Source organism: Pteronotus mesoamericanus, unplaced genomic scaffold, assembly GCF_021234165.1.
Source record: "Pteronotus mesoamericanus isolate MK-2021 breed Mesoamerican mustached bat unplaced genomic scaffold, CSHL_Meso_final contig_75, whole genome shotgun sequence".
Classification (NCBI taxonomy): Eukaryota; Metazoa; Chordata; class Mammalia; order Chiroptera; family Mormoopidae; genus Pteronotus; species Pteronotus mesoamericanus.
In genome coordinates this window covers 11,323,059-11,335,396 of record NW_026555249.1, presented here as the reverse complement: position 1 = coordinate 11,335,396, position 12,338 = coordinate 11,323,059, and the positions used below count along the sequence as shown (strand labels likewise).

Below are 12,338 nucleotides of genomic sequence, written 5' to 3'. Positions count from 1 at the left end.
ACATCTCTGTTCCCGTGGAACTGAACTCTAGTGTAGTTTAGACCCATGTTTTGCTTACTTACCTCACCCAGACAGCTGAAGACTGAAAGTCACTATTTTTCTTAACATATGGGCATGAACCCACTCTGGCAAAGAGAGGAACGGGGGATGAGTGGAGCCGTCTGAGGTCACATGTGCTGGATTCATTGGCAATCAGCTACGAGAGAGCGCCTGCCCGCTCGCTGACATTGATGGGGCAGCCACCTACTTCATTTCCAGTGCGCCTCTTGCTCGCTTGCTTGCCCAAAGGCTCTGGCTTGAAACGCTTCATAAAACCTTGATCTTCTTGGATTTCCCCTGCTCCATGAAATGTTAGTGGCAAGAGGAATCAAAGATAACACTGTGGGGAACCATAAAAGGTGACTCAGCGGGAAGGCATATCTATGCACATGTTTCATGGTTTTATTTTAGGAATTTTTCTCCAGTGCATGGTTTTCTTTCTTTTTCTTTTGAGAGTAGGCCAGGTTATCAACCAATAATTCGTGAGCTTTCAGGCCCACGAATGGATGCATATGGTGCCAATGACTCCTGTCCTTGGTTCCGGGACCTCTGTGAGCCTCAGGTTCCTAGAAACCAGGCAGCAACACAAAGGGAACTGGGCAGTCTTTGAAATAAAATTATATTACTTTTGGTTACCATTTGGATTTTTTCTTATTTCGTGAGCTTGAATAATGAGGCCACCTGCACGGCTCGCAGCCGTGAAGCCCCCAGCCTGGGACAGCGGGACCCTGGTGAGTCGGGGGAAGCAGGCCATGAGGCAGGACGAGGGCGGGACGGCCATACTCGGAGTGCTCTCTGTAGGCTTGTAAATGGCAAGCCTTCAAGTTGTGGCTTCAAGAGCAAATAGCTAGAAAGTGGAAATAAGAAAAAGGCCCCATTTATAAAATTGCAACTAACTGGTTCCCCCAACCCCTGGGGTTTAGGATTTAATAAAAAACCTATTGGCTATTTTGCCTTCTTTTCTGTTTTAGAACTGGTGAGAGGCTAATCCAAAGGGGGCAGGATGTATATGCTCCGTGGCCACATTGTTTTGGAGTCTCTACTGGGACACAGTAGTGTTCATGATAATGTGACTTCAGTCCAGAAAATTGCTTGCACCAACATTAGGCCTATAACAGGGCCTACATGCAAGCAAACATCCTCATTTTAGATAATAGTGGCAATGAAACCTTTAGCTCAGATATGACCCAGAGCCATAGCATGAAATTCTAGCCAAGGCATTTACTCTCCCTGGCCACTTAAAAACAAAGATGTCATTCAACATTCAACTTCGGGACCACACACTTCAGTACAACTCATTCAATGTCCAGTTAGCCAGAACGCAAATATTTTCTGGCTTTCCCACAGCAATTCTCTGACTCATGTGTCTTCTAAGGGCTTTCCCCACTTTTCAGAGATCGAACTCTGGTCACTAGTAAGGCTAGTATCACGGGCGCCCCTGGGAACGTGAATTGTCTTTACTTGGGGATGGGTTGACCCTTCGTTCATGAGGAATTGCTCTGTTTTTATTATGGAATTTGCAAGTGTACACAGAAATAAAAAGCATGGCTGAGTGGACCGCTCTGTGCTCCTCACCCAGCCGCAACACGCACCATCATTTGACCGGTCCTATGCGCCTCCCCTACCTATTGTTTTCATCATCGGCTTTCAACAGCAACTACCTACTTACGTGTCCCTAATAAAAGGATATCAATATCACACCTAACAAATCACTTGAATGATCCCTCAATATCATCTAATGCCCAGTCTGTGCTCAAATTTCCAAAAACATCTAAACAATGTCTTTTGACATTTTTTAAAAATTTCAATTAGAATGCAAAACTATACCCCTACACTGTCTCTTATGTCTGTTCAAATGCAGGACATTTCCTCTCCTTTTTATTACATCAATATTTTTTGGCTGAAGATAATTTCCTTTAGCTTATTGCATTCTTAAAAAGTCATTTAAAATGTTCTTCTATCCCTGTTATTTCCTCTAAACTGGCAGTAAGACCTAGAGGCTTAATTTGATTTGGTTCACCTCTCATGGATAGAACCCATTATGGGGGGGCTGTGAACTCCTGTATCAGGGTCGTTTAATATCATATAATGATGAGATGGATCTGGTTCAAAGTGCTGTCAGCCCAATGCACCCAGAACAGAGTGCACATAAATATTTTATCATTCATTGATGATGCTGCCTAAATCCATTATGCCATCAGGGGTTCTAAAGTGGTGATTTCTCTACTCCTATCATTTTCCCCACATTTATTAGCTAGACCATGTCTATATAAAGCAGCGGGGGTGGGGGGGCATAAAGCAACTTTCCTTCACCAACTATTCAATTACCCTGAAAGGCAACTCATGCAAAAATTCAAGGTAATTGCCTGATTTTATCCTTTAGTGTATCCATTTTTAGAATAATGAGTAGATGCCCTAGTAACCTCCAAAGGTGACCATTTTTTAAAAAAGTATCATTGCAAACTCACTGATGAATCATGTTTTGATAGCCTTTTTAAGGGACTAGAATTGTAAGAATAGAAATGATGAAATCATTTCTACATTTTTCAGTTATTCTGGGCTGTTTTCAAAGAAAAAGCACATTGTGCAATCTTGGCTAACTTTCCCCTTCTAGTCCCTTTTTCTGTCTGCTCCATCACCCTCCTAAGTTACCAGTCTCCCTCCAGAACAATGGCTGAAGTCAAGACAAGAGACAAGGTGGCATCTAAAACTCCCTGTCCTCACGCAGTTCCTCGGGAAACCCCTGTGGACATTTAAGGAATGCTCTGCTCAGACTCAGGAAGGATCAGTACAAACATCCAAATGGAAGTGTGTGAATGCTGGGAGACGCACCTGCCCGCGGCCCTGGGCGCAGCTGCAGCCTGCGCTCCTCTGAGCCCTGGTAGCCACGGAGGCAGTCTCAGGGGACCTCTCGAAAAGGAGCCCCCTCGTGCACTAGTTTCAGGAAGTCCCGTGGCTCTTTCCTTTCTCTTGGACAGTCATAAAGCGCCCAAACACACTAGAGACTCCAAAAGTGTGTATGCCTCTACCAATAAAAGCAATCCTACCATTGAAAGAGTACATGATCACGCCACACGACTCATGCAGGCAGTAAATATTCTAGAAGTTTACAAAAAAAGGCTTGGCACTGAGTTTAGTCCAGGAGGGGGAGAAGTTGTTCTTTGGAAAAGTAGAAGTTTGTTTTGATGGTGCACCTTTCAGCTATTTGTACAGCCTTAGGACAGTCTTTTTTAGGGGAAAGAGGAAGAAAAGGGAACAACTTTCTACTAAGTGCCAAGCATGGTAATAACGATAAATGTTTTACGTAATCTTGCCTACGGGCAGCCCCGTGGTCAGGCTGTGAAGCAATGAAGCCGCCCCCCGGCTGCTCTCCTTCTCGCCCACTGCCCCTTCGGAGGGTGTCTGCCTTTCTTGCCTGGCACTCCCGTCTCCCTTCAGGCCAGCCAGCACTGGGCCAGGCCTGCCAGTGCCCCCTCCCAGTGCCCCGCCTCTGAAGGGACCGCCCAACATGTGGTCCACAAAGACATGCTAAAACAGAACATGAAAGGGGGACTCTTGGACAAGGGACTTGTGGACTACAACTTAATTTTTGCACTTTTTGTAGAGTTAGGTGACAATGAAAAGACCCATCTAGAACATTCATATTTATTTTTGAAATCAATTTTTCTCAACCTGGGCTGTGAAGGCATTCTCTGGAGGCTGTGAGAATCTTATTTCCTTAAAAAAAAAAACAGATAAATATGAGATCAACTATCCTAGATCCAGCTTCCTTCCAGTCCTCTCAGAAAACAGAAATAAACTCCAACAGGAGATAAGCATCGTAACTGTGGTCGGGGGAACGTCGGTGCTTCCAGCCACCCAGGCTGCTTTCAGTCCTCTCTCAGCAGGAGCAATTGGAACAGCAGCAGCAGCCGCCACCAAAACAATAAAATATCTAACAATTATTCCACTCCTACTTGTGCCAGGAATTTTTCTGGGTGCCTGCCTGCTCCTCACAATGACCCTTGAGATAACCTGTAGCAGTAAAGACGCGAACGCCCCTTGAGAGCACCTCAGGGATTCATGAAGGCCGTGCATCTGAATCGCGGCACCTGTTCGGATGCTGTGATTAGGAGGTGTTGATATCTCCACGTACAGAAGGAGAAATTGAAGCTTCTGGCATACTGGTAGGATGCTGGGTGCGTGCATATGACAATCATGTGTCCAACCCCCAAAGTCCTCAGCATGCAGCGGGTGACTCCGCTGGGACCAGTGACAGCGTTTGTTATAACCACTCCTCTCTGATAGGAACAAACATCCCTGTGTCTTCGGTAGGCCCTCCTGCCTACTTTCTCCATGAGAAAGAAAAGTGGTAGATGAGAAAACTGCTCCCAGGGTTGAGGGAACAATTGTTACTACTCATCTGTGTTAGTCTTGGCATTGGGGGGAATGCCAACCTCAAACACCACAAACTCCATGCCAACGGCTCTCTCCCCACTTCCCTTCTGCCTAGGCCCTCAAATGATTCCGGACCTCAGTATGACACTCGTTTCACAAATACTAAGCTCTCGTTTTGTGTAAGAGCTGCTGCGGTTGTTAGAAAGGGAACAGCATAGAAGGATGAGGGAGACTCAGTCACTGCCTTCAAAAGAACTTACAGTCTAGAAAGGAAGACACCGCAGGTACACAAGCCATTTGCATGTACACAGGGCAAAAGAAGCACAACGTGAAAGGCTTTTGGAGTTCAGAAAAAGAAGAATTCAGCCCCAGTGAGGATCCTATCCAGGTATTTTCCATTTCCTGGCAGGAGCTCCATGGTGACAGGTACAGGGAGCCATGAGCTGACAATGCAAATGCAGGTGGCTTCGCCTGCAAAGATTTGTTTTTACATTGATCTACATTATTATGGAGAGGCGAAAAAGAAGAGTTAAAGGCTGCCTTTCCATGACACAGAAAGAGCCAAAAGATAACCTGTAGCGTTAGAGACATGAACGCTCCTCAAGAACACCTCGGGGGTCCCCGAAGGCCGTGCATCTGAATTGCAGCACGTTGGGAGGCCGCGAGATCTCAAGGGTAGGAGCCTTGGACAGCACACAACTTCCTAACCGCAGAGTCTTCAGACTTCATTCTTCAGCATGGATGCAGCTTATGAAAGATCTGCAAACCTGCGACGCTAAGCTTGCCCTCGCGCTGGAGCCACATGTTACACTGGCTGAAACTCTTCCGAAGGTAATGTTATGTGATAACAGTCACACACCTTGTGCAGTTGCCCAGTTCCAGTCATCACCAAGCATTTACAGAAGCCCAGCTTTCATTCCATGGAGTACCTTTTAATAATAGTAACAACAATAATAATAAATGTACTTGTCCACATTGATTAGAGATACTATTACTCTTACTTTACCATACAGGAGTTCACTGTGAAGTCAATTTGTAAAGTGAATCCTGTATTTCCATTAATGTCAGTTACCAAACTGAAGATAATTTTCTGCAGGAGACCAAAAGACTGTAACCAATATAAACACGATGACTAGTTCCATAAACTAGCTCATTACAGAAATAATCTTTTTCCTGTTTATAACAAGGGCTTTCTTAAAGGGCCAGAAAGTAAATATTTTAGACTTGCAGAGCGATAGTCTGTGTTGCAGCTACTCAGCTCTGCCCTTGTAGCCCCAAAGTGGCCCCAGGCAATCTGGAACCCAGGCCTGGCTGTGTTGCAATAAAACTTTATTTACAAAGGCAAACATCTGGCCTGAGGGCCACAGTTTGCCACCTCTGGCTTAAATAATTGTTGACTTTCAACAAAATTAGCTTGTTTTGTATCATCTATTGTGAATTACATGCAAATTAATTTCCTATAAATAATATATTTTTAAAAGCCCTTTGGAAGTTGTAGAACCTCTTTTCTGAGTGATAAATTCTTTATTTAATAATCACTTCTTGAGTGACTATTTCTGGTTGAAATATATATAATCTCATATACGTGCCATGTGGCACACTATTAGTTAAACTACTACTTCATGGTTTCTATGTTTGATTTCCATAAATCCTTTTTTTTTTAAAAGATTTTATTTGTTGATTTTTAGAGAGAGGGGAAGGGAGGGAGAGAGGGAGCGAAACATTGATGTGCAAGAGATACATCGATCAGCTGCCTCTCGTGTACCCCCAACTGGGGACCTGGCCTGCAACCCAGGCATGTGCCCTGACTGGGAATCAAACTGGCAACCTTTTGGTTCACAGGCTGGCACTCAGTCTATTGAGCCACACCAGCCAGGGCTGATTTCCATAAATCTTTTTATAAATGTGATACATAGTCTACTTCCTTAGGAAGTAGATTAATTTGTATTGAATTCAGGGCACACCCATAGAATAAATTCAAGATAATGGGGCACCAGCACACACTATCTAAAAAAACCGTTCATCACCACAGGGAGCTAGTGTGGACAAAGGCCCTTCTGGGACGACAGATTTGGGGTCCCCTCCTTAGAGAGGCTCCTGTGAGCAGAAGCTAGGGCTCTCTTGGGGGCAGTGGTCACAGCCTCGGTTTGACACTGTGGAGGTCAGCGGCCAGTCAGAAGGCTGCGGGCTGGAAGAACTCAGAGGTCACGACCGACTCTGGGAGGCTTTAACTTCCAAGAGTCACTAAAACGTGTCCACCGCCCACTGGGGTCACCCAGGGTAAAAGAATGTTTGCCTTGGATCTCATCCTTGACAACTGTGTGTCACGCTTTGGAAGAGAAACCATACCAGGAATCGGCATACAGAGAACACAAAGGCCTCCTGGAATTTGTAGGGAGATGTTTGATCATCCTTCTCAGACTTAAAAAACAATTTAATGACCTTTAAGATCAAGGCTTTTAGAGGCCTATGCCCACCAATTTCTGACTAGTTTCTCACTGTTTGGGTTCCGGGAGAAATAGAAGACCTTGACATACGTTTGCAACCGGAAAGGACCTGCATGCAGGTAGCTGAGGAGGCAGACCCTGAACAGTGTGCTCGCTGCCTGTTGCAAGGGCCCCACTCACAGTGGCCTGAACCCACCCAGAGAAGAGCAGGCCCCTCGTAAAGGAAGTCGCCAACGTCTGCTTACCTCTGATCAGGGCTCAGCAAATTGCTGGGAGCTGAAGGAGGAGCGAAGACCTAATATTTATCTTACAAATAATCCTTGTCTCCCAGCTGTCACCCGGGAGGCGGGGCAGTAAGTGCTAACACTGGGAAACGTGGCAGGCATTCTCTGGGGGTTTTGGGGTGGAAAAACGTCACTGCCAAGTCCGTATTTTAAGATAACTGAATATTGTTGCTTGATGTATCAATAATATGCAAGCTCTGCATTGACAGGTATCTACTCAAGTCTCTTGCTGGTCAGCTGAGACACTCAGGAAAGCTGTTTTCTCTGTATCTCTGTTTCTTCCTGCATAAAGTGCGTAATTCTACCGGCCTTCCTCCTACCTCAGAAATGTGTGGAAGAGGGACGCATAGGACCGCAAGATGCTTGGCATTATGTAGAGATTAGCTGTGTGTGAGTCAGAAAGGGCCGCCACTTGTGTGGGTGCAAGAGAGAGCCAACATAAACACTGTTCCCTTAAAAGGGACGCTAATCATCTGCGCTCACTTACCGAATCATTGGCCGAATTGTTTATAAACAGTGGACTGTCAAGAATTCAATGTCACTTTAGTGTCAGAGCCCAGAGTCGGCATGGCTCTCTGATGCATGTCAAAGCTCAAGTTCTCTGCAACAAATAAATGCTGCGCATTCCTTCCGCGGTGTCATCCCTGCACAAACATGCTTCTCTTGCGTTGTGCTTATTTGAGCTGTATTGTCAGCTAACGAGATCCTCGGGGTTGAAAATATCTGATGAAAAAAGAATGCTGACAGCTGAGCGGGTCCTTTGGCTCTTGTGGGGGCCGTGATGGTCCCAGGCAGGAGTGGGCAGCTGAAGCACCGACAGGGTACCACAGTGAAGACACAGAGATGTCCTGTGACATGTCCCACGACTAGACCATGAGGCCAGCGCCATGACCTGAAGTGAAGGTTCTGTGGACCGCCTTTGGGCAAGACCGTATTTATAGTAACAGACAAGAGAAGTTGCTCCTCCTGTTTATCTTCACCCCTCTCATTTCACAAAGGACAGCTGAGGGCACGGAGACACTCAGTGGTAGCCAAAGAGTAGTTCACATAAGAGGGGGAACTGGGCTTCTATTTTTTTTTTTTTTGCATTTTTTTCTGTGTGTGTTAAATTCAACGACTATTCACTAAGCACTTGGCCTGGGCCAGGTACTGTGGGCTACAAGGATGTGGAAGGGACAGCCGCTACCCTCAGCGACAGCACAGTCTAGTAAGAAGGAATACAAAGCACGTAAAAGTTTCCATTAGGTTGAAACAAATGACATATGATATTAAGACCCAAAATAGAGTCAAGGATGGGAAATTTCCCATTCATTTCTCATACTTGTTGGACTAAAATAAGAGCCATAAGAGAAGACAATAAATACCAAGGACCGGACACCATTCTCATTACTTCAAACATATTAACACTTGTAATTCTCGCCATAAGTTTATGAGTTAGGTACTATTAGCATCACTTTCTTAGAGATAAGGAAGCAAAATGGAGCAGAACCAAGGCACAGAGAGGCTATGAAATTCAGATAAGATCAAGCAGGAGTACATGGTGGGTCTGCGGCGTAAACCAAGCTGTCTTGCTCCAGAGCCTGAGACCTTCAAGAGCTGTGTATGTACTCTCTCCCCTTGGGAAGGAGAAGAAAGGGTTACGGAGATTCCAGGATGAAAGTATGCAGTCTTTGGGGGGAAGTGGGAAAAGCTTTATGGATAAAGTGATATTTGAAAGATGCCTCAAAGACAAAATCCAAGAAGGACTTTTCCCGACTGGGAGTCAAGAAGAAGAGGGAATTTCTGGCGAAGGAGCTGTTACGAATGGCTATAAAGAAGCAGGAAGGCCAGGGGCATAAACATGGCGGTACAGGGCACATGAGGGACGTGAGGCTAGAAAAGCACAGGGGGTCCATGCGGTGGGCTTCCCTGAACGCCAGCCAGAGGTTTTCATGATTTAGAAAACACAGGCGAGCAACAGGTGATCGGGCAGAAGTATCACGAGACCAGAGGAGGAACGAATGGGAAACAGAGAGCAGAATGGCTTGGAACAGAGAAAAGTGGGAGGTAGGGAAGACAACTAAGGAGGCCAGGACAAGGGTCCAGCTAAGAGAGTGTAATAGGAACCCGAGAGAGCACAGGGATGGTTATGGTATTAAATTGTTGTTTCACAGCAGTGTTTTTTTTTAATTGAAAAGTAGCTCACAACTGTGAAGACAGTTGTTTGTGCACTTATAAAACTCTGCTGGGCCTATCTAATATGGTATCTTTTGGAATCCTTTTGAAACCTAACTCTGACCTCAATTATTTATGCTTATGTTCATAACATTTGTTTTCATAAAATCTTGGGCTAGTTTGTGCTCCAAATGGAAGTCAATGAAACTTCACTTTTTTTCTTCAGTTGAGGTGAAAATGCCATTGATCACAAAATTCACACTTTCATAGTGATATGCGATAAATTCCGTGAAAAGGAATGACTTTACATAATGAGAAATAAAATGATTGGAAAACACAAGGAACGTGGAACCTGAGGTGTTTGCCTCTTCAGCAGTACTAAAAATGCTTTGCTTTTCTCTAGAAGATTCTAGCCATCCTCATTACTCTCCCCAGCAGCAAAGAAGCAGTTTTCTGTGTGGTAAGTCTGTACCATTACTTCTTCAAAGCATGACAAAGATGCCTGTACATCTCTTTCAGTGGACACTCTCTCAAGATATGTCTTACCCTGACTGTGGGTTTGCCCGTTTCCATGCCATTGCACAGGTGAACATACAGCTACTCACGTGTATGGGCTGAAAAGTCCTCATGGGATATTTAAAAATAGCACATTCTTTCCAGAAAATATTTTTTTAAGAGTTGGCTCTGTGATACAGTGACAAGTGTACACAGCCACACAGCGAGGCACTGGGAGCGTGAGGTTCTGTCACATCTCTGTGAGGTACTCGAATGAGCAAGGCAGCCGTGTGCCCATGCATGAGCCCTGGGGAAGGTGCCCACGGATGCGGACACGTCTATGGATGGGGTACTTTATCCAATCAGTCCTGGGACATAGGGCAAGTGACTCATGATAAGAAGGATACATTCCTCCTTGTGCATGGAGGTCAGAGTCTGGGGGAATTACCACACGTGAAGGATAATTAGCTAGTGGTTTTGCTTGTTACATAGATCAAAAATCTACATCTGCTGAATGACAGGCAGGAATTTCTTCACTACGTCTGCCATACCCACAGGTTGTAGTTCAACCAGGCTCGATGCTGGCACTCCTCAGAGTCCCGACTTGACAAAGACAATGGCTTGGGGAGGTCCCACTACCTCTCTGGGGGGACCTGAAGGGCAGGGTATCAGGCCTGTGCGTGGGGAGGGCTCCATGTGGGCGGGAGCCTGCTCCATCTGTGAAACGCCCCCCGCGGGTTCCTTCTCACCTCCTTACAGAGAGCAGCGGTAAGGCACACCGTCTGCTGAGTGGAGAAGGTGAAGTATACCAGCCGGCATAACCCGAACATAACCAATAGCCCCCTTCCCAACCCCGCACATTGATTAGGAGCAGATCAACTGGCCAGGTGCCCTAAGACAGGAGGGTCACACAGAGTCTGTGGTCTGGCACAACCAGCAAGCGGAAGACGTTTGTGACAAACAGCACCAATCACCCCGTGGGGCCACATCCAAGGAAATGATGTTTACGTTTCCTATTAGAAACATACTCTGCAATTTAGTCATAAAATCCTAACTATGGTTTCCCAACACCAGAATTACCGACGAAACAGCAGTGCTTCAACTCAACTGGGTACACCATCTTCCCTTCCTTTATCATAAAATGTGGACTCTAGCATGGCTTTCAACTGATACCCTAAACCTACCTTAGAGTTTAACTAAAGGGACCTACTATGTGATCGGGATTTTTTTTTTAAGTTTATGTGAGGCATTTAGAAGAAGCACAAAACATGGGCTTTGCCTTAAAGCCCAACATACTTGATTCATAGGATCGCATACAACACATTGAGTTCTGTGCCTGGTATTAACATACACTGTAAAATGTCATGAGGTAAACGCTGTCATGAACAATGGAGAAAGTTCCATGGAAGCTGCCCAACTGAGCTGATGTTTAAGTTCAGCTGGGGAGAAGGGAGACATGTCAGAGGACAAGAAGGGGATGAGGAAAGGCATTTTAAGGAGAAGCAGCAGCTTGCTCGAAGGCAGAATTCTGGAGCATAAGGTATAATTGTCGACATGCTGTCCAGGCAAGAGATAGTTCAAAATAACAATGATGATACAATTCAGGGTTTTGTTATCATCAGGGTTTGCAGAAAGAGGCAGGTTTCTAAATTTCATAGACTAACTGCTGGTTCACCATAAATTATCACATCTTTTTTTCTCCCCTTCTCATTAATTTGGCCTGTCTTAACCTCCAAGGACAAGCCAAGGGAGAAATAAAGAAGCGGCCTTGCAGAGAAGCGGAAAAAAGACATCCTGAAAAAGAATCTTTCCCTTTCAACCAGCCATTCGCTCAGTTACTATATCCTAAATAAAATAGAGAAACGACAGTAGCTTGAATTACAGTAAAGCATAGGCAGTGTCGCTGAAGGTGGGGAAAGCACGGAAATTCTTACTTGTCCCGAGGCCTGGATGAACTCTTTGAAGACTCTGGGATGCTCTGTCAAGGAGAGCGGGTATGGCTGGAAGAGAAAGAGAAGAAAACCGTTAGTCATCTTTATAAAAATGGCCTGCTGCATCTCATCTCGCCTTCAAATGATGAAAGGTGACTTCAGCCAAGCTTATAGTAACTGCCCATCTCTAAACAAACAAACAAACAGAAAACACTCATGAATATCAGAGCAAATGGAACCATTGTGACCTTGGTCACCTCCAGTCTCATTGCCTAGACACAGATGGGACGAATGAAAAAATGTCTTCCTATGCCATTTGAGTCCAAACTTGAGTCTTGCTTATGGAAAAGAAGAACATCAATTCTTATTTTTTAAAAAAAACTTCTTTTAAAACCCTTTATTTTTAGTAATAAACATGTGAGCAATCCTGGGAGCGGGGAAGGAATGAGGGGAAGTGAAACACTGGACAAGAGAGACACAACTTTATGATGTGAGATGGGACAATGAGTCATCTATTATATAAGCAGTTACAATTTTATTGATACTAGTATCAGGTTGCACAGAAAACAGGAAAAAAGGAAAATGACCAGGGTAGTTGTCACTGAACTGTT

At 45.0% G+C, this 12,338-nt stretch overlaps 1 protein-coding gene across 7 annotated transcripts in view; it reads right to left on the bottom strand.

Annotated features, from left to right (window-relative positions):
* The window catches only part of GHR (growth hormone receptor), a 217,121-nt gene that overhangs the window by 41,861 nt on the left and 162,922 nt on the right, over nucleotides 1–12,338 (bottom strand). For all 7 annotated transcript variants that reach the window (XM_054583980.1, XM_054583987.1, XM_054583985.1 and 4 more), the window contains exon 3: nucleotides 11,731–11,796. In XM_054583980.1, coding sequence (XP_054439955.1) covers nucleotides 11,731–11,796 — 66 coding nt within the window. The remainder of the gene's footprint in view (nucleotides 1–11,730; nucleotides 11,797–12,338) is intronic.